The 27,389-nt window shown below is 46.4% G+C and overlaps 1 protein-coding gene across 5 annotated transcripts in view; it reads left to right on the top strand.

Moving 5' to 3' along the window:
* The first annotated feature begins 4,510 nt into the window (after positions 1-4,510).
* TP63 (tumor protein p63) overlaps positions 4,511-27,389 on the top strand; it is an 87,222-nt gene continuing 64,343 nt past the window's right edge. For 2 of the 5 annotated variants that reach the window (XM_056358839.1, XM_056358843.1), the window contains exon 1: positions 4,511-4,637. In XM_056358839.1, the coding sequence (XP_056214814.1) occupies positions 4,590-4,637 (48 nt within the window). In that variant the 5' untranslated portion in view covers positions 4,511-4,589. Of the gene's footprint in view, positions 4,638-8,062; positions 8,370-8,659; positions 8,853-27,389 lie in introns of those variants that run through there. The other 3 variants (XM_056358840.1, XM_056358841.1, XM_056358842.1) reach the window with 3 other exon arrangements.

Consider the following 27,389-nt stretch of genomic DNA (forward strand, 5'->3'; position numbering starts at 1 on the left):
TGTACCAGGAAACCCTGTGCTCTTGGTGAGGTGCTGCTTCTTAGAGATTTAAACCTGTTATTTCTGTTGATTAATAATCCCCTGGTGGTTTTTAAAGGAGGGGCTTGTGGATGCAATGTCTTATTCAGCTTGCAGTTTGATGGGGGCTGTAAATGCCTCTGTAGTTCCAGCGTGGTGCAGTTAGTACTCTCTGCATGTGGCAAGCTGCCTGCCAACTATTTCAGCAGGTAATGCAGGGAATTAGCTTGTAGACATAAAGCAGAGGGCAAGCTAGACAAGACTTTCTACTATGCTTTGTCCTGTCATAGTCAGTAGCTTAGTGTAACAGACTGTGTTTGGTAGTGTTATATCCTAGATGCACTTTGGGATGAGTGGTTGTGGGTAAAAGGGATGTTGTTTAAATGTCTGCTAATAAAAAAAGCAGCTGGTAAGAGTAATTTGAACAATGCAAACTCCTGTTACCTTGTGATTAACTTTAGGCACTTGGGGGTTATTTTACTTAAACTAAAGTGTTTGCTGATGTGGTAAAACATAATTGACTAAAGTAGTGAAACTTATGCATAGATCTTGCTTAGGCTTTAGCTGTTCTTTTCTTGTGAAAGAGCAAATTTGGGCGCTTGCGTATGCTGTTTAGTAGATTGAGGCTGCTCCTTTATGTTGAAGGCCATTTGTTAAGGAAAATGGCTTAGATCTTGCTAAGAACACAGGGAAGGAGGCAGTTCAGCTTGCATGGAGTTTTGTGCTGAACTGAAGTTGGTTTTCTTGCTGCTTGACAGCTCTTTCCCACCTGAGAGCAGAATGCACCGAATGTAATAAAAAGCCACGCTCACTCCCTCTGTAATGCTGTAGCCTTCTCACAGGTGCCGTGCCAAGGCTGGCCACTTATTCCTGCGCCACCATTTGGAAATAGAGCTCTACAGGCAGCAAAAGTGTTACAGAGAGCGTTGAAGGAGTCTGTCAAATTTAGTTTCTGTGAAAGCATTAACAAGGGAGCTTCTTTTGCTTGGTGTAGGGATATGTGCATTTTTTAGCCACCAGGTGAAATCCGATAATGCTTTTCTTTGAAACAGTAAGCCAGGAGCTTGGTTGGGTACAAGAGGTAAAGATGAGAGCTGGAGAAATTTGGAGTTGTGTTTAGCACAGAGATGCACCAGCTGTGTCCTTAAACTGATCTGACTCTTTCCAACAGCTCTGTTAGCTTCAGAGGCGCAGAATAACAAACCTGGCTTTATCAGTCTGTGCAGCTCATGTGTCCTTCCTCTCCTGCGCTGCAGGTTGTGGACATTGTAAATAGTGCTTGCTTATGATGAGCAACTTCTACTTTCCTCCTGAATGGGACCACAAGGGCCAGAGCAGGCAGGGCTCAGCTGGGTTGCTTTGCCTCCTTGAGACCTAGGACTTTGTTCAGCTGTGAACCAGAGCTTGGGCATGTCATGGCATGTAGGAACCTCATTGCACTGAGACTTTCTGAAGGAAAGAAGGTCCCTGAGAAAGGTCTGTTTTGTAACAGCTCTTTTTGGTGAAGTTGTTCCCTGTGTCCGTAGTAAAGAGTTCATGTCAATGGTTGTTGTTGCTGCCTTGGTAATGAATTCCTAAAAAGTGGTTTTCAGTGTTCAAGTCAAGGGCAGTTGTGAGAAGCGGTAAGTAATTGTTAAAAGTGAGCACTTCAGTGGCTTTGGAGAGCATGTTGTAGGGTTTGTCTGCATGTTCCTTAGAGGTCAGGAGCGGGTGTGTGGTATCAAGCAGTGCCTGGGGTCTGCGGGTTTAGAGGCAGTGCAGGTTAGGGACCGTGCATGCCCCATTGCTCTCCTCCAAAGCTCGTGGTAGTGTTGATTTGCAGCTTATATAGCAGGCTTGAGGCCAGATCTGTTCTTCTGGGTTTCGGTATGGCACTCCTGAAAGTGCCTTACCAGACTGAAAGCTTGAAAGGAGTAATTTCTGGTACTTTGTGGGATAACTGCTGTTCTCTGAGGATTTGTGATTATTTATTCACATGTAGCGTGGGCATGTGCTCACATCTGAGGCAGAGTTATTAGCTACGACACTTCTGAATTTTATTTTTGTCTCTGGCTATTCATGAACTTTTAAAGGATGTTGGGGTTTTTTTGTTCATCACAAAAAGGATGAGCAACAGAAGTGATACTTTCACCTGTTTTGAGGCAAGCTGAGCTATGGTTCTGGGGGCTGAAACTGCTTTAATTTCTGTTAGCTTAGGAAGACTGTCCGCTCTTCTCAAAGAGTGTGCAGTTCTTTGGGCAGCAGAGGTGAGGAAAGTCCTGACTTTTGCATCCTTAAAACATAAGAGGCCATACAAATTCAGTAAAGAGAACCAGATCCCTCTCTGGCAGCAGTCAGATGCTTCAGGGAAAAGTAGAGCAGAAGAACAACTGTAGTGTGATCCTCCTTCAGAAACACTTTCTTAATTTTGACAGTTTAATAAATTGGTGTCTTCCGTACAATTTGTTTAGACCATTGTGTCAAACAGCACCAAAATGTGCCAAGCTAAATGTTAGTCCAATTCTCTTTGGAATCCGTTTATAGCCCTGGCTCCTGCCACAGCCGTTTCCCTGGCAGGGAGCACAGCCTTTCACTTGCGTCGTGCCGAAACAGCTCTTCTATATGAGAATTTTGCAGGGTGCCCTGTCCTTGTAGCAGGAAAGGCGGTCACCTGCCTCATACTCTAATTAAAGTTGAACCGAGACTTTTTGCCAACTAAATATACTTGAGAAAGTTTTTCTGCACCCCCACCCCCCGCCTTACATCCCTGCAGCCGTTGAGTATTTTGACACTGGTGTAAAAGCTGCTGCGTTTGAATTTAGAAATTGGCCAGTGGGATGAGAATGTGCAGCTGTGGAAGGCGCGAGTGCTCCAGCTTCGTCACTGCTCCTCTTGGGCCCACCTATTTCTGTGAGGCTTGTGAGAGCTTAAGGGGATAAAAATGGCCAAGGTAATTAGCAAATCTGGTGGAAATCAGCCAGTCAGGCTCAGAAATTATTGGAGTTGAGAAGGCAGTAGACAAGTAGATATAACCTGATGTGATGGAACTTACTTTTGAAGAAAATAAAGCAAAATGATTTTTTTATTATTGTTAATGTTCAATTGTATTTTTTTTCTCCAAAATGCTTATTTCAGTCTAAGACCTCAGCTGCAGTGGCTAGGTATAGGAGAAGTCACCTAAATCATCCAAGGGGATGCAATCTAGAGAGGCAACCAGCTGGGAGCAGTGGAATAGCACACTGCTGAGGTGTTTCACCTGCTGCAAAGACTACCCGCTTTATGCAGAAAGTTGGTTATTTGGGGGTAAAATGGAAGGTGGTTATCTTCTTTCTTCTGGGATTCTTATGATGCAGCATCCCAGTGGACTCTGAGAGGTATTTAACTTATTGGAAGGGTGGCCAAATTCTCTCCCGTCTAAATACAGCATCTGCAGCAGTGTGGAATGTCTGTTATACAGCTGTGAATGTTCCAGGCATTCAGTGTCGTGTCTCCTTTTTCACACAATAGCTTCTATTTCTGGGTTTTCTTCAACTCGGCCTCATGCATTCAACGTATCTCTCTGTGTTTTTCTTTTGTTTGTTTTTTTTTTTCTTGCTGTCTCTTTTTTTTTTTTTTTTTTTTTGCGTTTGTTTTTTAAGGTTTGTAGAAACTCCGAGCCACTTCTCCTGGAAGGAGAGTTACTACCGATCAGCCATGTCCCAGAGTTCACAGCCCAGGGAATTCCTCAGCCCAGAGGTGCTCCAACATATCTGGGACTTCCTGGAACAGTAAGTAGCCTTTACATGGAACCTGTGGAAGGAGGTGTTTTGGGGCAGGAGGCCTCTGTAATTAGGCTGCTCAGGGGACTGGTGCTGGGGGTATTGGAGCCTTCTGCACATCTCGATTAGAAGAGGCGAGTGTGAGTCTATGATGACTGACAGCTGTTGAGCTCTCAAGAGGTTCTGCATCCAGGCTACGGGGAACAGATACAGAGATCATCAGTGACACTGACTCTCCTCAAGATCTTTGGATGCTGAGCTGACTGATTTCCAGCATGCGGTCACTTAAGGTGGAGGACTGTCATTTTCCTCTAAGAAAGTGAGGTCATTACTCTGTGTCCAGGCTGCACGTTTTCCCCTTTTGCTGATGCCAGGGAAGGAGAGGAGGTGGAGATAGTGCAGAGTTCACCCTGTCAGGTCCACTGAAGGAAATAAGACTCTGTTCCCATTCCTGACTTGCCATGACTGATGTTGAGACAGTTACTGCTATAAATCCTCCAAGAGTTCTGTCTTTCGGTGATTTAACTCTTACCTCATTTTTCTGGTCAAGCAAGTGAAACGCCCCTCCAGGCCCTGTCCTGTTCAGGGGCTGTTAGCATAGCGGGTAATGAGGTAGTTGTTCATTAGTAATTATTGCAACTGGTTTGTGGTCATGCCTAAGTCCTGGATGACACCCTAGCTGGGGAGTGGAGGGGTGAGCAAAGAACAGATTTTGGCCAATTTTAACTGTATTACTCTGTTCTTCTCAGGCCAATATGCTCGGTTCAGCCGATCGATTTAAACTTCGTTGACAGCCCATCTGAAAATGGCCCTACAAACAAAATTGAAATTAGCATGGACTGTGTCCGGGTGCAGGACACGGAGCTGAATGACCCAATGTGGGTGAGTATAGAGAAGAATTTCCTTCACTTTTGGGGACAGATGGGTTCATTAGGTCTCTTCTCCCAGATAACTAGTGAGAGGACAAGAGGAAATGACCTCAAATTACAAGGGGAGGCTTAGACTGGGTATTAGGAAAACTTCTTCACTGAAAGGGTGGTCAAGCATTGAAACAGGCTGCCCACAGAGGTGGCAGAATCACCATCCCTGGAAGGCATTTAAGAAACACATAGATGTGGTGCTTAATGACGTGGTTTAGTGGTGGATTTGGCAGTTCTGGGTTGATGGTTGGACATGATGATCTCAAAGGTCTTTTCCAACCTAAATGATTCTATGATTTCTTTCTGCATTGCCCTGGGGCCATCTTCCCCCTCTTGGTGGAGGAGCTGTGGCAGCTGTCTGTGACTGAGGAAGTTCCTCCTCCCTTGGCCTGTTGTGCCCACCCACAGAGGCTGGCTGGGAGCATGGCTCTGCTGAGTGACCCTGGTGGTGAACAGCAGTTCTGTACGTGTGGCTAAACTGGATGGTGTGTTACCCGCAGTGAGGCATCGCTCCTCTGTGCTTCTCCGGGGCTGCAAGGGTGAGCAGGCTGGCTCCTTACCTGCTGCTTGCTCCTCTCCTGCAGCAGCAATGGCAGGAGAGGGATGAAGCATCTGAACGGACAGAAGAGCTGAGGAGTCTTTTGCACTTGCCTGGCTGCTCAGCTGTCTCTGGTCTCTCCCTGCTTAGAGCTAGTTTGTGTAGCCTTAGGGTTGAAATAGTTGGTATTCTAGGCACAGCTGCAATTTTGCTGACCAAGGGCAGGGGTTCTTCGCCAGTTTTTCTTCTCTTGAAGGTCAGATGTGAATGAAAGCTTGGTTTCAAACCGTGGTTGGGTTTTTTGCCTCTTGTGTCTCCAGACAGGCAAAGCTAGAGAGTGTTTGTAACAGGTCTTGGCCATCAGTGTCTTACCAGTATGGCTCAAGACAGGAATGCAGATGAGGCACTGGTGGTTGCTGGTTCATCGCCTTTGGCACAAACTGACCAGCTCTTAACAACAGTTCTGATGAAGAAGCCAGGTACTGCACTCTCCTGAAATCCCTCCTGCTCCAGCCTGCAAGAGTGTGAGCTGTTTGTGTCCTGTTTCTGTTCTTCCTGGGTTTTATATACCTAGGGGTAAAAATCACACGTAGTTTTAAGTCTGTGTTGGTATCTGCAAATTTTCTTGTTCCTCTGTATTTTCATCCTGAGAAACTGTGTCAATTAATTCCCTGGCTAATTAATCACCATTTTTAACGTGCCCAATGATGGTGTGTTAGCAGCCTACATCCTGGCAGTGTTTGTAACCTGAAGGATTGCATCTGCAAGGACAGAGCTTCCAGGTCACACTGATTGCAGTCCCCAGTGACAGAAGGCTTGACCTGTTACTGCTGCTCTGGTGTGACTGCTGAGGAGACTGCTGTGCTCTTCTATTTCCTTGCAAGATTGCAAAAGGTAAAAAAAGCCTCTTTGAAGTTGGGTATGCGCTTGGCTAACGTGGTGAAGTTAATCCACGCACACAAAGAGAAGTGACTGACATCAAGTCTGGTTATCTCTTTGATTCTGCATTTGGGTTGGGCACAGAGGCGTGGTGTGCAAGCCTTCAGTCAGCATCTGGATCTCGGCTTTTTCCAACACCATAGCACAGCTCCAGTCTGTGTTTAGAGGGGCTCCTAGTTTTCAAAGTGAGTGGTAATGTTCTGTTTGAACTAACTATGTCCTCTTAAAGAAAACAATCCCCAACAGTTTAAAGGTCATCAGCAGAAACTTTGTCTTTTCCATGCTCAAAACTGAACTCGCTGCACTGAGTGCTAGCAAAGCTTCCCCGTCTCCAGATCCTCCGTGAACTCTCTGCAGAGCACTGTGGTAGCTGGCAGGCTTACTTGAAACCCTTGTTCTGAGTGTCCCTCTCCTGCCTGTGGTGCAGTGAAATATGAATGGAAAATGCCCTCCTCTTGTCCTCTCTGAGCACTGCTCAGGTGAGCGCTGGGGCCAGGAGAGGAGGGCAGGCAGCTTTTGCTACGCAGTTACCTCTTGCTTATAATGGGTTTGATCCCAGCCTTGCAGGAGGCATTTCTGGAGAGGCTGAGCTGCACGGTGACTTCTTTTAAGAAGTGTTTTCCACTGACATGACAAGCCAAAGGGGGAGTGGGGAAATTCCATCCCATCCTCACCCTTACTGTAAGGCAGCGGCTCAGAGTACACTAATGTATGTACATTAATAAATGTTCCAGTTTGTCTTCAGTGGAAGACAGCACCTTCTCTCAGTTGAATGCCGGACAAAAGACTTTACAAAGCAAAATATGCATCGCAAACCTGTGCAAACAGCCCGTCTTTTTAAATGAGGAAAGCTCTTTTTACTCCCCTTACCACCACCACCACCTCCCTATAAATTTGCAAACGTCCCTGACAGGTGACAACTCCCCCTTGCAGAGGAGTCCGTGTTTGCTTTGCTGTTTCTGGGGCTCGTAGCCGCTGCAGCTTGCATTGGCGGAGAATGTGTAGCCTGGGGCAAGGTGTTTGCTGTTTGTCGGCTTTAATCTGAAATACCTTACAACCCTCTTCCCCTCCAGCTTCTTTTTTCCTCTGGATAGCTTCGGGGCAAGAGCTCCCCTTGCACCTGTCTCTTCTGTAACCTCAGCCATGTCACTTCCAGACACGAGGTGCTGCACGCAGCTGATTGCAGCAAAGAGTTGAAGAGGGCAGATAAACACAAAGGAATGCAGCAGAAACAGAGGGGCCCTGGGAGATGAACAGTGAGATGAAGGCAGAGTGCTTTTTATTATTAGATTTGTCTTAGGAAAAGAGCGAGGCCACCTTTTATCCAAAATGTACCACCACGTGAGATTTAAATAAGTGCAAAGCAATTAAGACTGGTTTATTTAAAGCAATTGTCCTTATGTGGACTTTAAGGCAATCCCAGGCAGCCTCTAAAATAAGCTCTGTACCTTCTTGCAACTTATGGCTGAAAAATGAAACTTTCAGCCTTAAAAAGATGTCTGGCCTTGATCCCAAGAGTTGTGTTGGCAAGAGCTGTGGGGTTTTTTCTTTTAATTATTATTATTATTTAATTTGGGGGGGATACAGTTGCTTGTTCACAACAGAGCTGGCAGGGGGGAAGGAGCTACAGTGGAGCAGTGGCCACAGGTGGGCTGGAAAATGAGCCTGAGTCCTGCCCTGCTGAACACCCATCAGTGGCTGCATTTCAAAGTAACGAACGCTTTTTGGGGAGAGAGCTGGAGAAGAAGGTCGGGTGACAAAGAAATCTCTATTGTCTGAGCTACAGCTGTGTCTCTTGCTGAGCCAAGACTTTTCAGTTCTTGCACTCTTGTTTTTGAGGAAGGAATGTTCTTCCTGTGTCCCATATAAGAAAGGGGCAAGAGAAACTGGTCATCACCACTACCTTGGCATTAAAAGAGCTGGAGGGGACAGGAAGAGGGTTTGTGGGTCTGGTGTAACATTAGACAGTCAGCAGCCTTTCCAGGCTGTGTGCCTTGTGACCAGCTCTTTCACAATGTCCTGGGTGGCCCATCTGTGAGGCTGCTGCTGTGCCCCTTGCTCTCCCATGGCTTTAACCACAGGCAGGCTGGGAAATCCCAGCAGAGATCTGCCTTTTTGCATAACTGGAGTGAGGGGCTGGTGGTCCCTGTGGGTGTGGAGAACATTCAGTCTCTGCCATGGCCCTGGCACAGGAAGGAGCTGCAGATGGCCAGGAAGGTAAGTTGATTGTGCGTCCCTGTGGGCTACGTACCGTTTGTTAGGCCTGCCAATGAAGGTGGTCCCCAGCCCCTCCCCTGAGCAAGGATGCGGCTACCAGCTGTGGGGTCTGTGATGGGGTGGTGGCCAGCTCTCTGCATTCAAGAGGAACACTGGTCTCAAAAGCTGTATCCTCCAGTGCTAGAAACCAGCTAAACTTATAGGAATATTTTTTATTTTTTTTTCCCCTTGGCTGACTAAATGCCCTGGAGCTACAGGCAGGAGGGGTCTGGAGACCGCTCGAAGAACTTGTGTGGCAGCGCAATAACCCCTGCGTTGCCTTGGAGCCCTCCTGGTGTGCTGTCAGCCTGCCGTACCAGGTGTAAAACTGCTTTTCTTACCATCCCTCAGAAGTCCTTTAAACTGCTCGCCAATGCTAAGAGATGCTGGTCTGGGCCCAAGCAAAGCTGGTTTGGGCTAAGGACTTCAGTGGGCAATATCCAGGTAAAATTGTTTTTTTAAGGGCTTGCAGAGTCTGAAATTTTTCTGCCACCATCCCAGCAGCATGTCCAGGGCTTCAGGGACCTCTCTGGCAGGAGCAGGAGTGCTGTCCCCAGTGATGGAGCAGCTCATCCCCCTCCCCCTGTACATACTTTCCTTTCATGCCCCTGAGCAAGCCGTCGTCCCACAGCCCCTTGCCTAACCAGTTCAGTGGAATGCCTTTTCCCCAGACAGTCGCTGTGGTCAGAGTTTTCTTAACCTGGATCTGTCCCTCCCCATAAAAGGGAGAGAGAATTCCTTGCCATTTTTTTTTTTTTTTTTGCTTTGTTTTATTTGTCCTTCCTCATCTTCTGCAAATAATGGTGGGGATTTGCTGTATGTGGCTTGTAGGCACTCTGTGGGGTGGGTTTGTGCCCTGGGGATGCTGCTGTGGGTGCTTCAGACAGGGCTGTGTCCTTTTGGGTTTGGGTCCTCAGCTTCACAGGCTGTGGGTGTCCCAAGTCTGGTGGCTACAGAAATTTTGAAGTTGCATCATGTATTTTATAGTTCTAAAAATGAAAGCTCCAGCTCTGTAACTTTGCTGTTCTGCTTTATACACAGAGGTGGAGATGAAAGTAGGTTGTAGGGGAGACTGGATGAGGCCCATACAGAGGTGTTGAGGGCCTCAGCTCTTGCACCAATGACAAATCTCAGAGTTGGTATTTGATGCTTCCCAATGGAAACAAGAAACCTCTCCCAGTCTTAACCAGCTGTAGGCTCATGGAGGTGCCACCTTATGCACCTCCATGTGCTGAAGCAGCCCAGCAAGCTGGGGAGGAGTGAGGTTGAGGCCCCTGCAGAGCTACTCTTGCCCCAGGTGGCTGCTGGCTCTCTTCTGCATGCTCTCAGCCTTAGCACAGTGTAAATCGGTTCAATAATTCATTTCTGGTGACCATACAACGAATTCCTGGGCCCCCAGGAGCCCCTCACCTGGGAACTGTGGTCAGGATCAGGTGTGCAACAATATGATGGACAGACATAAAAAAACCCAACCCACTGTCCAGAAGGATGTCCGTTGCATCCTATCCAATGACTCAATATTAAAGCACAGGCTCTGATCTTTAACTTTTAATTGCTTGCTTTAAAAGTGTCTTTCTGTGTCAGGAGAAGAGAACTTTTCTTGTTGCAAGGTAATGGCTGAGGAAGCAAATGAAAACTGGTTAAAGGGTAGTGGGACTGCAGGACAGGGAGGACATCCCTGTGTACTGACAGCGAGGCAGGGAGTTGGTGTGGCAGGTGCAGTGTGGTTGGGTAGTGCAGGGCGAGTGTCTTGGTGCAGGGACTGACTAACGCATGGTGCATGCTTCCCAGGGCTCTGGCAGGTGCTGCAGCCCTGCATTTTGTTGGGAAATGGCTTTGCACCTGGAGGATAAGGCCAATTTGATAAGGAGATGCAGCAAAGTGGGTTGTGTGGCCATCGGTTTCCATGCCTAAGTGTTCCCAGATTGATCGTGGAAAGGAAGGAAGGTCTTTGTACAGCACAGGGATGTGATCAAAGCTTTTATTACTGTCTGGTTTGTGCTTGAGAGAGTTTGAGGCTTGCCAAGTTTCTCTTCTTTGTGGGTATTTGTTCGTTCCATAGCTGTGCAAAGAAAGTTGAAATTATGCAAAAGCATTTCCATAATGAGCAAATGCATTATTCTGTTGGAAGTTCCCCTCCAGCACCTCTTGTTTGCAGTTGAACTCATAAGCTCTCCTAATTTAGGCTTGGCTTTAAACATTCAGCAGAATTACCATCTGCAGCGTAGGTCCCTCCAAACAATCTAATCATCACACTTAAAGCTGTAGGTCCGAATCCAGAACTGGTCAGTCCTTTCAGATAAAGGATGCACATAGAGAATGCATTTGTACATTCAGTTTGGCCAAAGCCTGAAGACTTCTCTCGTTCTGCCTGTAGTAAAGACATATTCATGTTTCTTTAAAATAATTTTTCACCAGCTCCTTTTCCTGCGCTTTTTCGCCCTGGTTCTGGCTGCAGACCAGGGCTGGCTGCATTTCTTTTTGTAGGAGTGCAGGCGGTTGATGAGTGTTGTTACATCAAGTGTTTTAATGCCAATTCCCTGAATTTTCAATGGTATTGAAGAAAACCAATGGGTGATCCGTCTGCTGTGCTATAAATCACTTTAGTACTGTATTTAAAATTCCTTTAACACTTTTGCCCTTTCAGTATCTTGCTTTAGATTCATCTTGGGAAGGAATAAACTAATTCTAAGCTGAAAAGAGCAAACTTGCTGGAAGAGAGCAGTCTGTGAGACAGGGCGTTTTGCATTGGTTCTGGGCTGGCCTCTGTGGAGGGCTGGCTTTAACTCCCCAGCTCCTACAAGCACCTGAGGTGGAAGTGTTGCAAGTCCTGTCATCTGCCTACATGCAAATATCTCTGAACAAAAGCAGCAGTCAATTCAGAAAACACCATCCCCAAGCAGCTAGGCCTGCCTCCAAAGGTTTCCATGGTGCTGCACATGCTGCTTGCTTAAATATGGAGCAATAATGTGTTGGAACTTCTTTTACGTCTTTAAAAGGTCTGCACAAGCTTAATCAAAACACATCTTGATCTTGGAGCAACAGATCGTAGGCACTTTTGCCTCCCAAGCAAGTTTAAGATTTATGATGTCTTGGTGTGAATTTCACTGTATGTTTCTACCTAGTTGATAGGATTTTCCACCCCACCCCCTTTTTTTTTCTTCGCTTTCTGTAAACTATAAACATAATTCTCATATTTGTTGGGAGCACTTTGGTTGGGTTAGAGCCCATACTTGGTAAAACCTTTGGGCAGCTGGAGTTTCAGCAAGCTACGGAGAGCAGCTTGAACACCAACAGGAGTGGAGCGGCCATCCCCAAAGTTCACCTTCCTCTGGACTTTGTTTGTTTTGGTTTTTTGTTGTTTGATTTTGTGTGGTTTGGTTTTTTTTTTTTTTTAAACAAATTGCTGAAAGGAGGGAAATGAGGTTTTTTTCTTCTTGTTAGCTGGAGACGGAGTGATGAATTGAGCTTTCCACATCCAGCCAAATGATAACTTTGCCAAGCTTTGTAGCACCCCCTTTGTAGGGTGAGAGCGATGGAGAGGACATCACAGTGCAGTTGCAAGCTGCAGTGCTGGCCGTGCCTGGGAGGGGTGGCCAGGCTCACAAGGTGGTCCTTTCATGCTAAGACAAACCTGGAGCGCAGCCCTGGGAGCGTCCCACTCCTCTTCCTTGTCCAACACAGCCAAAGCGTTTGTGCTGCAGTGAGCTGTGGGGTGTAGCTTTTGTTTTTAAAGTCCTCTCTTGCATTAATTGGGATTCTTGCTTTGAAGAGTCTTATGCATCCAAAGTCTCACTACATATGTTGCTTTGTGGTTCTGCAGATCCTGCCCACAGTCCTGTTAATGACTATTATTTTTTCCTCCAACATTTCACGAGGAGACTTTTGGGCTAGGTAATGCTTTATTCTGAATGTCTCTACCATCTACTTTCTACCTCACTGTCACTGATTTGATAGCATTGAAATTAATGAGGGAGTGAATTGTCAAGCAGTCACAGAAAATTAAATCTATCTCTGTGAAGCATAGATTAAGGAGTGGTTTGTGGCCTGGGTTAGTTTGTTCACTACTGAATGAACTCTGCTAATCAGCATTTGAATTTGCAGAGATTAATGAAAAATCAAAGGAGTTTTCAGTAATGAGTGTAAATGTCACTCCAAAAGCACGGGGTTTTATCTTCAGCCTGCTTAAATAGAAGGAAAAGATACCCTGAAGCACTCCTCTTTGAGGGCATGGATGGGTACAGTGGGTCTGATGGTGATGTCCATACTGGATTAAAATTAAAGTCAGGAACTAAAGCAATTAATCTTTTTGGGAAGGTCTCTGCCCAGATAACTGAACCTGTTCACCCTATGGCTGTTGCCATAGTGGTGGTGGACATGGCACGTGAGAGCGGACAGAGGGCACCCAGACAAAGACCAGCACTGCAAAATACACTTCTGCATAGGAAATGAGGAACAGCTGGGCTCCCTGGCTGCCCCTGGGTGTATGTTGTGGCCCAACCCACCAGGGCAATACAGGGTGGTGATGTGCTCACATGAGAAGCAGGAATGGCCATTGATTGCAGGGTTAGGGTTTAACCAGAGATTTGGGAGACTGTTCTTGAAGTATTGCGAAGCGATAACTTTTTTTTTAATACTGGGTTATGGTACAAGGGCTTGGGTAGGAAGGAGCTGGCAGCATAGCAGAGGGCAGCTGGAAAGAGCTGCTGTGGCTGTGTTTATGAACACTGGTGTGTTTCCCGAGAGCAATCTGTAGTTTATATAAGATAAGGGAAGAATAACACTTTCCCCTCAGCTGCTTGTGCAACAACCCTGGTCTGTCAACAGTTGCTCCTCTCTGGTAATTAAAAACAAAGACTCTAATCTGTCGCTATCTCCTGTTTTTTCCCTTTCCCTGGCCAGAGCACTCTGTCTCTGGGATGCGGGCTTGTGCCATGACCCAGTCCCACCTCCAGCTGGAGGGATGGGGCTGTTCATGCTGCTCAGGAGCAATTCTCATTAATTTTCTTGTGTCGCTTTCTCCCTCTTGCTTTTGCAAAATATTTTATAAATATGGGGGGAGGGTTGTCAATCATGCTGTGCTGAGCATCTGAAGATCTTCCTCAGGCAAAAATGCAGTTTGAATGTTGATTTTTAATATGACAAAAGGTCTGCTGATAGCGGAGGCTTGAACCCCCGAAGTCCCCTTGTCATGTCTCCATCCGTGAGTGTCCACCGACCCGTGTTTTTGCACCCATCTGTGCAAAAGTGCCTGCTCAAGTGTCTGCTGGCCAGCGGTTTTGCAGGCTTATCAGCTGCCTTGCAAAGATCTCTGTGTCCAGGTGGTTGTTTCCTTTTATCTCTAAGCATTTTTAGTGAAAGCAAATCTTTTTAAAGAAGACAGTTACCAGGGTACAAAAAGAAGTAGGAAAATGATACTAAAGGAGAACCAGGAATAAACACACCTTTTGATAAATCATCTGTATGCTTGGTGCCCTGCATTGTATACCAACTGTGGGAAGCGTGTCCCTGCTGGCACTTTGGTGGGAATGACCTGCCTTTGATGGGGTTAGAGGGATTTTTGGCTGTGCAGACGGTGGGGAAGGCGTAGGGACCTTGCATCATCTTGGCTGGAGGGCTGAATCTCTCCAAAGGAGTGTCTTGCTCTTATTAGGTGGAGCTCAGCAGCTGGAGGGCAGAGTCCCTGGGGGCTGCGTGCACCCTTCCTAAACCAATATTGCACAGCGGTTGTGAAGGGAACTGGTTTTGTTTCACAACTCCTTTCCACCTTCCCTCTCCCTGCTTCCCCCCATGTAGCGTTATCTCCTGACATGATGCCATTAACTCTCTAATTAGCCCTAGGGGTGTTCTGGGGGAGATAACGAGGCTATAGGAGCTCAAATAGCAGCGTGCAGATGTTTACCCAGGGTCGGAGGGCAGGGCTGTTGTGACAGGCAATTGCCTTGGGGAGGGCTCGCTCCTGGGGGAAGGAGAAGCCAACCTGTGCATGGGCAGAGCCAGGAGCTGGGCTTTCCTCCTGCCCACAGCCAGTCCATCTCTTTACCTTGCAGTTTTAAAAACTGGGGAGGGTGTGATGGAGGAAAGTGCAATTGGAAGTTCTTGGAAGAAAGGATTGATTCTCAGCACCAAGGACTTGCAGCCAGGGCGTATTTCTAGCTTGAAGGCTCGTACGCTTGAGTGCTTTCTAAAGGAAGTTCTGGGCATCAGACCTGTCCCTGGGTCAGTGATGGGGAAGCCAGGAGGGCATCAGATCTTCTTGTGGGTGCAGCAGAGCAGTTAAACCTACAGGAGCTGGGGGTGCTCATCCCTCTCCTGCCTATGGGTGCACCTCACATGCAGTGCTGGGAGCAGCCAGCCGGGAATGTGCACAAGGCTGTAACCAGTCAACAGCAGGCAGGATGCTGCCTTTCAGCAACATATTTTTCTTTTATTTTTATTGGGTTTATTTATTTTGTCTTCCCATAGATTACTTTTTTTTTTTAAACAAAAAAAAGGGGGAAGTCCCTGTTTCAGTATGTGCTGGGTTCTTTTTCTTCTCTTTGTGGTTTGAGCAATGAAGCTCTGCGTGAGTTTTCAAAGGCAGAGGGTGACTTTTACTTTCAAAAATGTATTTTCTTTTTGCTCTGGCTGCCTGCTATTGCAGTCTATCACATCTGTCCCTGTAAAGTCTTCACAGAAAGATTTCCAAAGCCAAGTGACAGAGCCTTGGTTTTTGAGCATTCAGCAGTTATTCAGATGTAACAAACAGCAAAAAAACCCAAATCCTACATTCTATTTTTTTCTCTCCTCCTGTTATCTCAGTCCTAATTTGTAAACACTTCTGAGCTGAGCGAATGTCACAGTCTGTGGTGATGCAGTTGATCCAGATGCTATTTTTATAAGAGTGGAGAGGACTGAGCAGGTTATTTTTTTTTCTTTGATCTGCAGGAAATTCTGCATGAACCGCCTAACATGCAGGCAGGTGTGCACACACACACCCCTTGTACAAGAAATTTCAGTCTCCAATTAACGCTACAGTTGTGGCAATGCTATTTTAGTCATTGTGATTTAGGGCACTTATGTTGCATCCAGGAAGGGTTATTAAGAACTTGTGAGTGGTACCAGTGAGAGAGGCTGAGACAAACCATATAACAGCATGGGGAAAGTGCATTCAAAGAAAGCATTTGAATCAGCAGTTTGACTTGGCTGATGCCTCATTTTGGAAACTTAGGGGTCTTGTTTGCATATTATTTTGTTCTTCGACATACCTGCAGTAGCCACAAAGCATTTCCAGAAGTTTTCTAAAACATCTGAGTCACACCTGGGAGGGACACAGCTGAAACTTTCAAATCTAACTAGCAATTACTGCTTTTAGTTTCCTATAGTATTGGAGGTAAATTGTTTTAAAAAGACTTCCTTTCCCAAGGATGAGCAGCTCTGTGGGTTTTTTTTTTGTTTTTTGTTTGTTTGTTTTTTTTAAGTTAAATCCAACTAAGCATTCAACCCCTGATGCTTTGGGTTGATTTCTTTATTTTCTAGTTTGTTATTTTTCTCTTTGGCATAGGGGGGAGCTTTTTGGACAAGAAGAATAAAGTTAAACCTTGTTCATCTGGCCTCAGTATGAAGTAATTCTTTTCAAAATGTGAAAGGAGGGCCTTTACCCAGATCTGTTTGCTTTTTCTGACTAGGCTAATCGGTATCATAAGGTATAATCGCTACCTGCAAAGATTGTCTTGCCATGGCTTTTCGACCATCACAGTTGCAAAAGGACTGATGTTGGTTTCCCTTGGAGGTCTGTCCAGAAGGCTCAGATAAATGATAACTATCGCTGTCCCATTGCTAGGAAGCGAGTGTGCAGGCTGAGGAGGTGGGAGGTGTCCCTTTGGTTTTGTGACTCAGCCGTTGGAGCACAAGCTATTTTGGGCTGTCAGGTTTCCCTCTGAGAGCCTCGAAGAGATGCTGCCTTGCTGCTTTTAGGTTGTTGGAGACTCATCTGTGGGAAATCTTTGCATTTGCAAAAGGAGGGAATCAAACGAGACCCTAGGAGCTTCCTTTACTCATAATATAAGGCAGACAGGCAAGTGATCAAGCCTTTACTCTTCCCTTGTGCCATTGGTGTTGGTATGAATAGTTAAGGCATGACAGCAGCCTGTGGGCTGGGGGAAGCATCTTATGAGGAGGGTGCATTTAGGTCTGAATCCAGTGAAATAAGGTTTGGAGCCCTGGGGTGATGAGAGCGGTGCACTTGTGCCTGGGTTGCAGCAGTGCTGGTGGCCGTAGTGTCTGGTACATGCTCTGTTACCTCCTGCTGCCCCTGTCACGGTGGTTGTGGCCTCCTTTGTGTTGCTTGTGTATGACTGATTTGCAAAAAAAACACTTGTCCAGCATCCACTTCAAGGTGACTGCACAGGCTAATGCCTCTGAAACCCTGAGCCAGGTTGGGGCTGTGTGTACAGAGGGCAGGGATTTGTGCTGACATGTCAATTTATTCATGCTATATACCCTTCTCCTCATGTTTGACATGCAGATCTCTTTGGATAAACTTCCACATATCTCTCTGTAGTGCATCTGGGTGTTGCTTCACCCACAGCCACCTCCAGCCACCTGTGGGACAGAAGATAGCAGATACCTAACACAACAGTGCTGCATTAATGACTTGGAAAAGGAGGATCTTCTGGGTTTCATAGCACAGCTAGTAAAAGAGGTTTTTTGCAATGACTCACTGAGGTTGGGAGATCTATGTATGTACCTTCTGCTCCTCTTTCCTTCCCTTCAATATCTTTTGGACTTATGGGCTGGTACCAAAACCTTGACAGCGTTCAGGGGTCAAAATGGTCCTCTGAGCAGAGCAGAACTTTTCCTTGCTATTAGACAGAAGAAAATCCACAGGTGACTTCTACCTTGATGTCCAGCTCTGTGCAAGCTTTGCAGTGGTGCTATGAAGTGACCTGTTTGGCAAATGGTGCTGTGGCTGCTCCCTGCAAACCTTGCCTGTATCTCCAGATTAGTGCTTGTGCGGCTTTTTTGGCTTGTACCCATCTCGGGTGAGATCAGGAAAGTGCACAAGCTGTAGCCCCTGGTGTCAGGCGGTGCTGGGGTGGATGGAGAGGAGGGGAAGGGGCTGTGGCAGTGGTCTGTTGAGTTATTCCTGTGATGTAGGAAACCTGCCGTGTGCTCAGCAGGCTCTTGTTGGCAGTTCAGGAGTGCTGAAGGTGCGTGCGGCCCCAGCTGAAGCTGGGATGTTGCTGGTGGTGGTAGGTAGGGACCTCCCTTGGCTGGGGAGTGCTCAGTGCTCCTCTCTGCAGCCCATTCTTGAAAGCACCTCCTTGCATAGTCCTCGGTGAAGGAGAAATTGGGAAGGTGTGCGGGACGTACTCGAAACCTTTTGCTTTTGGGCCCAGCAGTCCTCCACTGAGCTGTGCTCACAGGGTTAGAGCTAAAGGAGGTACCTACCCTGCTTCTCGTGGCAAGGAGCTTTTGCAGAGTGGGGAGGCACTGCAGTTCTCTGTGTTTGCTCTTATGTTGGTTCCTACCTGAAGATGGTTTTGGCCCGTTTTATTAGCAGCAGCAGTCTTATGAACATGCTGTCCATCTCTAGCCTGGTAAGAGGCTGGCGCGAGCTTGCAGTGACCTTTAATTTGCAGATTGGCAGGAACTGGTGGCTCCTGCTGCTGCCGTATGCTGGGGAAGGCAGAGTAGAGAGCCATTAGCACCTTGAGCAGCACAGCTGGCTTACTCGCATCTCCTGTGAATGTGGACTCCCCTCCCTGTGTGCCCAGAGAAGCTGGGGTTAAACAGTGCCTGGAGGTGAGGGAGCTGGCATGGCAGGGAGCAGCAGCTCCTAGGCAGAGGCTGCACAGAGGCGCTGGGTCCGTGGGTGGGTTCCAGCCCTGCTGGGACCCCTCTCCCCGCTGCAAAGCCCCCGTGGGCGGGTCGCTCACCACCCGCAGCGGGAGGTTTGGTGTTCGATGCAGCGCTGTTCGTGCGGGTACTCGGCAATTAGGCACCAGTCTGCTTGACAACAGGTCCTCAAATAAGAGCTCTGTCATTAGGCTGGGAGGGCAGGCCAAGCTCTGATCTGGATGTTTGGTTTCCTCTCTTTCCCCCTCCCCACTCCTTTAAAGAGGTGTTTTGTTTCCCTTTTCTTGATGGCACTTTACCCTGCTCTTCGGGAGCAGGCAAAGCGAGCCGCCTTTTGTTCTCACTGTGCACCCCGCTGGCTCGGTGGGACGGCAGCAGCGGACCCCTGGACCCCTTCCAGAGGGACAAGCCAACCCCGCTCCGGGAGGGCAGCTGGTGCTGCCCCTGGCACAGCCCAGACCTCGCACCACTGGCATGCTTGGGCATCTCCGCTCAGGACACTGGGACAGGATGGGGGACTCTGCTTGTTCAGAGTGAAATCACTGGGGCTGTTCTGATCTGCCTGTCCGCTCGCTCTGTTCTCCCAGAGGCTGTCTCAGCTAAGTGCTTTTCCCATCTTTCTTTCCAAAATCTTTAGTTTGCTGTGGGCACGGTGTCCAGGTGGTTTTTCCTGAGCAGTACTCAAACAACTTCTCCCATATATTAATTCAAAATTGCAAGTCCCTTTGGATGAGTTACCTTTTTTACTACTTTATTATTTTTTTTTTAACATTTCCTGGTTTAAGAGAGATTATTTTAAGATTTATTACTGTGGCGTGAGTTAGAAGTAATTGCAAAGGAGGGGAAAAAAATGTAGCTGGAGTGATGTCCTGCAAACACAGGACCTGTTGGCTGTGAGCATGGGCGAGAGCACACAGATGACTGAGAACGTAGCTGGATCACGGCGCATGTAACAGCGATTGCTTCTCGGAGAGCTCCCTGTGGGTTTTGTCCCAGACCTGCGTGCTGCAGCAGCCAGAGCTCGGCTGTGTTACTGCACCACCCGTCTTGAGTGCTGCATCTCAGTCTCTTCCCGAACATTTTGGGCTTTGGCAAAGGCAAAGCCTGTGCCTGAAAAAACACCCTGGAGTATTCTCAGAAAACAAATAAACACGATAAGTTTCTTGGAGCAGCTCCTTTGGAGCAACTCTGTGCCTCTCTTTTGAGTTCCCAAAATTGTAGGAAAGTGACAAGGGAAAGTTATAATTTCCTTTCTTCTTTCTTCTGCTCTCTCTCCTTTTCTTTCTCCCTCCCTCTCTCTCTTCTGGTGTGTCATTTCCCCCCCTTCCCTTCGCTTGCTTTTTAGAGATTGGTGATAAGGAATTCTAACTACTTAATGAGCTGGGAGAGGCCTCTCTCCATTGGAGTGGAGGACTCCAGGTGGCACTTTGACAGATTGGACAGGTAAGGTAGGAGAGCCCCACCTCCTCCTCCTTGCCTATAGTTAGGTATATAAGGGAAACTTCAATTATGCAGAAAGGCACACTCCGAGTCCTGTTATCTTCCAAGTAGCATCACATATTTTTAGGGTCTTCTAGGGGGTGGGAGGTGTTTGTCAAAATCCTGGAGCCAGAAGAAAGAACAGCAGCACTGATCAATTTGACGGCTAACATGTTGTACCTGGAAAACAATGCCCAGTCCCAGTATAGCGAGGTAAGGACTCTAGGTTTGAGCTATAATATCTTCAGTATATTTTTAGTGAATGCATGCGATTTCTTCACCCTTGTAGTCCTGAAATTACGTGTAGAATATACACTTCTTTTCTGAAACTTTTGCACTTTACAATGGGCAGTGGAGTTTGCTGGGCTAAATACCTGAAGGAGGGTGAACTTTGAGTCTTTGAATTTGGGACCGTGAATTTGTTTGGGGAACCTTGATCAGTCAAACATAGCTTCCTTCCATTGGAGAAGCAAGGCAAAGCAGTCGCTTACTGCAGGCAATGTGTACAGGTTGTGTTCCTGTAGCAGTCCGAACAGTATCGGTGTTGACTGCATTATAACTCATTTACTAGTCTTTTATTGCCAAAATTGCTGCTCATTGTTAGAAGAGGATAGTATCTAGGAAATAACTAGAAATGCATTATAAATGCCTTCTTAGGTTACCTTTTAAAGTAAAATAATATAAAGACAAAGCTTCTCTGCTGCAAGTGTTGCATTAGCGTCCACACCAATAACTCTTTTACTCAGTGCTGTTAATACCTTTCCTTATGACTTGCAGCAGCAAGATATTTTATACAAGGTGTTTGTCTAAACATACGAGCATGAATGTGTGTACAATGGATGCATTTTGCTTTCTACAGCCCTTTCTACCGCGTGGATGTGAGTGGAATGCAAACTTCAGATGAAGCTTTATTTTTTTTAATTATTATTATTATTTTTTAAAATGTATTTAATCACTTTTAACCAACTGGGCCAATGTTTTGTGAGGTGGTAGTGGAGAGAATTGCCACACACTGTTGAAATCTTTGAGGAAGTTACCTGGGGTTGAGGGAGATCTAGCGACGATATTGGTTTACATTCCAGCAAAGACAGCAGCTGTGTTGACACTCGTCAGAATGGCAATGCAGCAAAAGCTCCTCTGTGCGTGTGTGTGAGTGTGCGCGCGCATGTGTGTGTGTGTTCCTGGTGAAAATGCTTGAAGTGGAGGGCATGGGGTACGAGACTTGAAGCAGACGGAAGCTCAGCCACTTGGAAAAGAAAACAAAATAGGAATTGCAAGGCCGGCAGCACAGCTAGAAGATGCAATAGCTGGCGAGGAAAAACCAGTTAAAAGTAGACTTGGGGCTTGCACACCTGGGATGGCAGGTTTGCGACTCGGGGGGAGCAAGGGGTAAATTGAAACCGGTGTGCTTTCCCCATCCCCTCTCCTGCGGGGAGTGCAGACGCCCAGTGTGCATGTGGGTTTTACCTGCTGCCGCCAGGCAGAAGACCCGAATTGGTGACTCTTTTCCACCCTCCCCAGGTTAATTATAAACTCTTAAATGTGGAGAGAGCACTTCTCACAGTGTTTGCTTGGCATTATTTGTCTGCTGCTATCTGATCAACTTTCGCTGAATAGCAGCAGTGGGGCTGTGGAGTCCCTATGGTTGACTTGCTGGGCTCATCTGTCAGAAGCTATGCGCTCAGGAGCGTTCTCGCTCCGCTTAAATGCTGCTAATCACCGTTGCTGTCAGGGGAAGTTTTTTAAAAGGCTTTAGCTCTGATTTTTTTTTTTTTTTTTCTCTCCCCATCACCAACCCCTCCCACCCCTCCTCCTTTCCCCTTCTTGGATTTGAACATGGTGCACTGACTTTGTTCAGCCAGTGAAGCATTGCACGCTGGGGAAGGCAAACCTAATTAGCATTGACTTGGCTGTATTTCTGAGGAAGAGCAGCCTTTCCAATGACTCCTCTCAAAAGAGAGGGAGACTCGTTAATGCTCAATTAAAACCTATTGGTGATGATGAACCTTGCTCAGCCTAAGCTTGAAAACCAGGTGTAGGCTTTGGCATGGTTTCCTTAAAAAAGAAAAAAATGATAATAGTTCTCAGCGTAGAAATAGAAGTAATGATTTGTTGCAATTGGTGCTTGCTAGAGTTTAGATTTTAGAGCTGTTGCTGGATTGTGCAGAAGGCGGCCATACCAACTCATTAAAAACTTGCTGTAGACTATAGTTTGGGTTTAAAAACAGACAAAAGAATTCATTTGAAGGGGAGGAGTAATTTTTTTTCCCCTCCAATTTATGTCAAATTTTAAAATGGAAAGCAGGGAGTCCCCTCCTCCCCAAAGCTCGTTTCTTGGGGTGCTTGGCCCAGCTGCCCCAGGACGCTCGCTGCCTGCTTGCAGATGCCGAGCTCTGCTCTCTGTGCCAGCACACAGCCTGGGAACTGGCCCTTGCACAAGCCCCAGCGCAAGCTGCGTGGCCAGGGCGGTGAGCTTGCACCATCGCCCACAGCCCTATAGCACCCATGCCCGCAAGCGTAGTGCCGAATGCTGCGGTGGGATGAGGAATTCTTCCCAAATAGGAAAATTCTGGTTGTGAAAAGCTGAAAGAGGGGAGAAGGGTGTTGAAGTGAATCACAGCCCTGAAAGGCTGGAGATGGAACCTGCCCCAACCACTTTTGCAGCTTAACCTAACCCAGCATTTGATCTGGGTTGACTATAAGAACAATTAAGCCCTTTGTTGGCAGAGCACCGGACTTGATGACCCTGGAGATCTGTTTCTGTGTGTTTATGAGTAGGAGATGTGAAGAGGAGAGAGACGTTGGGGCGGTTATAATGGGATGATGAGGTGCTGATGTGCAGGAACCTTTTGGATCTCACTGTGTCTTCCTACCGCATCTCCGCATCTGAAATTTTAGGTGTTGTGCACAAATGTTTGCAGAGGAACGTGCCCAAAATTGGGTGTGAAGAGTGTATCTGCAAGTTTGTCCATTCTTGTCCAAGTTTCCTGAGTACTGGGAAGCGAGGATGAGAGCACTAGAGATTCCCTTTGGAGACTCTGGATTCTTCTGCCGTTTGGCTGAGACAATGATGCAGAATTTGGAGTGTTTGCTGAAATCAAATTAAGGCATTGCCAAAAGGATAAACACCTCTTGTTCAAACACTGATAAGAAATGCGTGCTGTGATTTTTATTATATCCCTCAGCCTTCCCAAGCACCTTCCTGCTCTTTGTGGGAGAGACACAAATTAAAGAATCTCTTTCCGTTAAGATTTTTATCATAGTTTTGGGAGGGGAGTGGGGAAAACTGGTTTTATGCTAAAAAGTCTTATGCTCTGCTTTATGGCTTTTTGGCAGCATTCCTTCACACTGCAGATTAAGAAAAATTGTATACAGATTGCTGTGAATACCTTTGAGGGTTAGGATAGCCTGTTCAGAAGGGTGCTTTTTTTGTTTTACTTTTCTTTTCCCTCTTAGCTTTTTAAAATAACTGTTCAGATGCATGTGCTTGACCTCTAGTGCCCGAGATGCGAGTCCTTCCTTTTTGCAGGAGCAGACATGTGGGTCTCTGGGGTGGTCTGGAAGGATGTCCTGAGGGAGATGGATCTCCTCAGTGAAAGGAACATTTCTTGCACCTGTCTTGGGATGTTGGTTCAGCTAACATTAGTTTAAGGTTAAGGGAACCGAGCTGCAATTCATTTTTGAGCATCAGCTTCATTGGTGTGCAGTAAAAGCATGACTGGGGTTTATTATCCTTGCTGTCAGCCTTGATTTGGCTGTGAACTACCAAAGAGAACAAAGCCATGGCCCCTTTGGTGCTCCTTTCTTTGGCTGGTTTCGCCACGTGGCAGAGGTCACCCTGACTGCATTTGGCAAAGGGTCTTTCCCTCCTGCTGCGTCTTCTCTGTGGCTCTCAGCCAAACCTGGGGCGAAGGAAGCGGTCTCTGAAGGACACTGCCCGGTCGCTGCCCAGGAGAGCAGCTCACCTGCTGCCTTCCTCCAGCCTGGAGAGGCGAGGGAGAAAGACCCATCTGTGCAGTACCCTCTGCACCCCACAGCTTGTCCTACTGCAAGATGAAAGCACTTGGATAGACACTATGTGAAACCTAACGAGTTTCTCAAGGAAGGTTTTGGCTAAACCTGAACCTCTGTCCTGGTCCTTCCTCCTATTAATTGTGATGATGTCTCAGAGTTCCGCTGGCTCAGAGTAGGCAGGCAACTTTCAGTCCCTGGGAGGAAATCTCTCCCTGAGCTGTGCAGGACTCAGGTACGAGGGCTTTGCCTTTCAGTGGCCTCTGTTTATTGAAATGGTATCAAGGCCCTACAGGTTCGGACACAGTCTCTCATTAAGAGCAAGAAATAGGGAGGTGCATTGGGGGTTGTAGTCCTTGATGGTGTCCAGCTGCAATTCCAGCTACGCTTTTTGTGTATTCATCCTTCATTTTTGCTGTAATTGCACTCAAGGGGCTAAAGTTTTTGTCATGTATCTTCTGTGCAGGTTTGTGAGGCATGTGTCTTATCCTTGGGCTACAAAGGTCTTCTGCGAGGATGTAGAGGCTCTCTGAGGGGTTTTTAAACCTTTACAACTGGACTGCAATTTTTCCTGAGATAGAAAAGTCTAAGGTTAGGTATGCCCAAATCTTTTGTTTGGAGAGACTGAGCGGATGCTGCTGCCCTGTTTGTGTGCGCCAATGAAGAGACTGAAGTAGTCTAGAGAGATGGGCAGCGGTAAGCTGGGACCTGCCTCTTGCCATGTGCTCCCATCTCTCTCCCACCTGAAACGAGAGGACTACTCTGGGGGAGAAATGCAGACAAGGGCAAGAGTTGAGTGTGTTTCTGATGAGGGTCCAACCAGTTGCTGGAGCAGGTTTGTCGTGCCGTGGATGGCCTTCTGTTGTTTCATAATAGCGTACTAAAAATTTTTGGTGATATCAGTCTTGATAGTAGAGGTAACGTGACCCCCAGGTTGAGCAGTGAATTGGGGATGTTACCTGGAGAAATCCTCTCCTTGCTTTAGATGGAGGGACTGGACCTCAGCAGTCTGAGGCTGTGGGTGTAGCCCAGAAATAAGTGATTGTAACCTGCATGTGGGTGGAAAGAATGAATATATCCCTTAATAGACAAAAATGAAACCTGATGATATTCCGTCCGTCTGCACTACTTTACCTTCTCTGTGTGTGTGCAATACTTCTGCAGCAATCAGGATAGTTCTTCTGTGTGTAAAGTGTCATTACTGCTCAGTAACACGTTTTGTGGTTTGCACAGTAATTTAATTACACTGGACATCAGATTGGAAATTACATCTGTTTTACAATTTTCCGTGCTCAAAACTAGTCTTAATAAGCAGTACGAAATCAGGGACGAGGATCTTCTTAGTTGTTGGCAAATTTTTAGCATGCTTCCTTTGTCAAGAAACTAATACTAGATATTTTCTACAGTGAAAAGGTTTTTACTGTGAGAGATGGAAAAGAGCTGCCATTGCAGTGCAGTGAGGGCATTTTACATGTTGAGCTGTTGGTTGTAACTGATGATCCATTTTTGTTTGCTGTAAATTAATTTCATCCTGTCTCAACTGAGGCTATCTGTATACTTTCTGTTCAGGATTATTTCTTGGGGAATACATGAACTGCTGTTTTGACTGGTTTATTCATATCAGTCTGATTATTTGAATCTTCCACAATGTCACCAACACCTGAATTCTCTGACTTTATTTTTTTTTTTTCCCCAACACAGGCTCACTTATGCTACTGCCTAGCTCCCTCAGGAGCTGTTGTTTTTTCTTTTTACTTTGTCTTTTTCTAATAATGAAGTAATGGTTTTAAATCAAGTGGAATCGTTTTTCTTCTCTCCCTGTCCCTGAGCATACAGAAACAACAGAAGGAAGCTTTGTCTGCCTTGTGTGTTTCAACCCATCTGGTGGTGACCTTTCGGGCTGCATCTGCCAAGTTCTGCCCAGTAGAAGGGTTTATTTCCAATTGCAGCTGTTCTCTGTGAGACAGAAGCTTCACTAGTTCAATGAGGAAGACATGGCATCTGCAACAGGAAAGCTGTGGATGTGGGATGTGAGAGGGTGTAAACCATGTGCTTTGCTCTTTCTTTCCTCTGGAAGACGTTGGCTATAACCGGTGGAGAAACTACTTATTCCATTATCGTGAAGGGCTGAATAAAAGCGGGTGTTGCCTGGCTCAAGGCAAATTTTAAATTCTATTTACAAAATGTTCCCACTGAGGGGAAAAAAAAAATCTGGAAATGCTTCAGAAAGGAGCTCTTGCACCCATGGATTTGTGCTAGACACTGTTAAACCCTGTTATTTTTCTGGCACTGCCTCCAACGCCTCTTGAGAATGTGCAGAGTAGGCAATAAAATGAATGCAACTCTTTTAAAGTGAGGTTGCATAAATCATCAGAAAGGAGAGGAGCTTCTCATATACCAACAGAAACACTCCACTCCATCCTCTCCAGCAGAGAAGTGAGCTCAAGCTCTTTGTGCCACTTGGCCTGGATTAGTGTCAAGTCAATTTTGGTATCAAGTGGAATTAAGAGGAAAATAATTTCTCTCCAAGGGTGTTGAGGTTCAACTTTTTTTTTTCACTTGTACACGTTTTCTAGATTCTCTGCTGTCTCGGCGCCATGCAAAGCCACTTTGCAATCCTGTGACAACTAACCAAGGCTGTGATCTTTAGAGAGATACATGAGCTCAGCCATGGTTGGGCATGCGAGTGGGTCTTTCCAAGTGAATAAAACTTCCTGGGGTTTTTTTTTTTTATTATTTCTTTAGTTATAGTATTAAATTCTTTCTGAGGAATCTTCCAATCTGTAGTCTCCCAAATGGAGCTTCTCACCAGACGTTTGATATGCTGGGAGAAGATGCTGTAACCATTGTGGGGATTTGGAGCTGCTTTTCAGTAGGGGCAAACCATGGGCTAAAGCCTTAGCAGCCAAGCCCAGGAGAAACAGGAGTCTGCATGTTGTGATTTGACTGTAAGCTACTGAGAAGGAAGAGCAGTGAAATGCAGGGGTGAACCTATTTCCTGTAAGCAGACTGGCTCCTGCGGAGAGTCCCAGCTCTCTTCTAATGAAAAGCCTGAGAGGCTTTCCAGGTTTACCTTAGTTGCTTGCCATTACCTTGAGCAAAGAACAAATAGAGCAGGATGAGATTTAAGATGACTGGGCTTTTATTTCTGTAAGATTTCTAATATAAGGTGTAAAATCAGTAAGAAATGACTGTTCAGGAAGTCTCAGAAAGAAGCGTGGAAGTTTTAGTTCCTTGGCATTGGCAAAGTAAACTTGAATCCTCTTTGGGAACTTGAATCTAAACTTGATGATTTTGTTTGAAATTACTGACTATTGTTATAAGCTCCATGCACAAGGAAGCAACAAAGACATTAAATATGTGTTCATGGTGGTGTTTTGGGGGCGGTGTTGGTGGGTTTTTTAGGGGGTGGTGAAGTGGTGTTGTTGGGGTTTTATTCGTATGTTTTTCTTTTAGTTTGTGCTATGTTTGACTGATTTGGAGTTGATCCAGGAAGACTCAATGATATCTTGTATTTTTGCAAATCCCCTGCCACTGCTGTTTCACCCGGAGTCTTAATGGTACAACTAAAGCAGCAGTGTTTTCACCAGGATGTGCCTGTTAATAACTAGAATAGATGGCTAGAGGTGTGATGTATTTCTGGGCTTGGGC

The sequence above is a fragment of the Falco biarmicus genome, chromosome 13 (genome assembly GCF_023638135.1).
Source record: "Falco biarmicus isolate bFalBia1 chromosome 13, bFalBia1.pri, whole genome shotgun sequence".
In the NCBI taxonomy this organism is placed as follows: domain Eukaryota; kingdom Metazoa; phylum Chordata; class Aves; order Falconiformes; family Falconidae; genus Falco; species Falco biarmicus.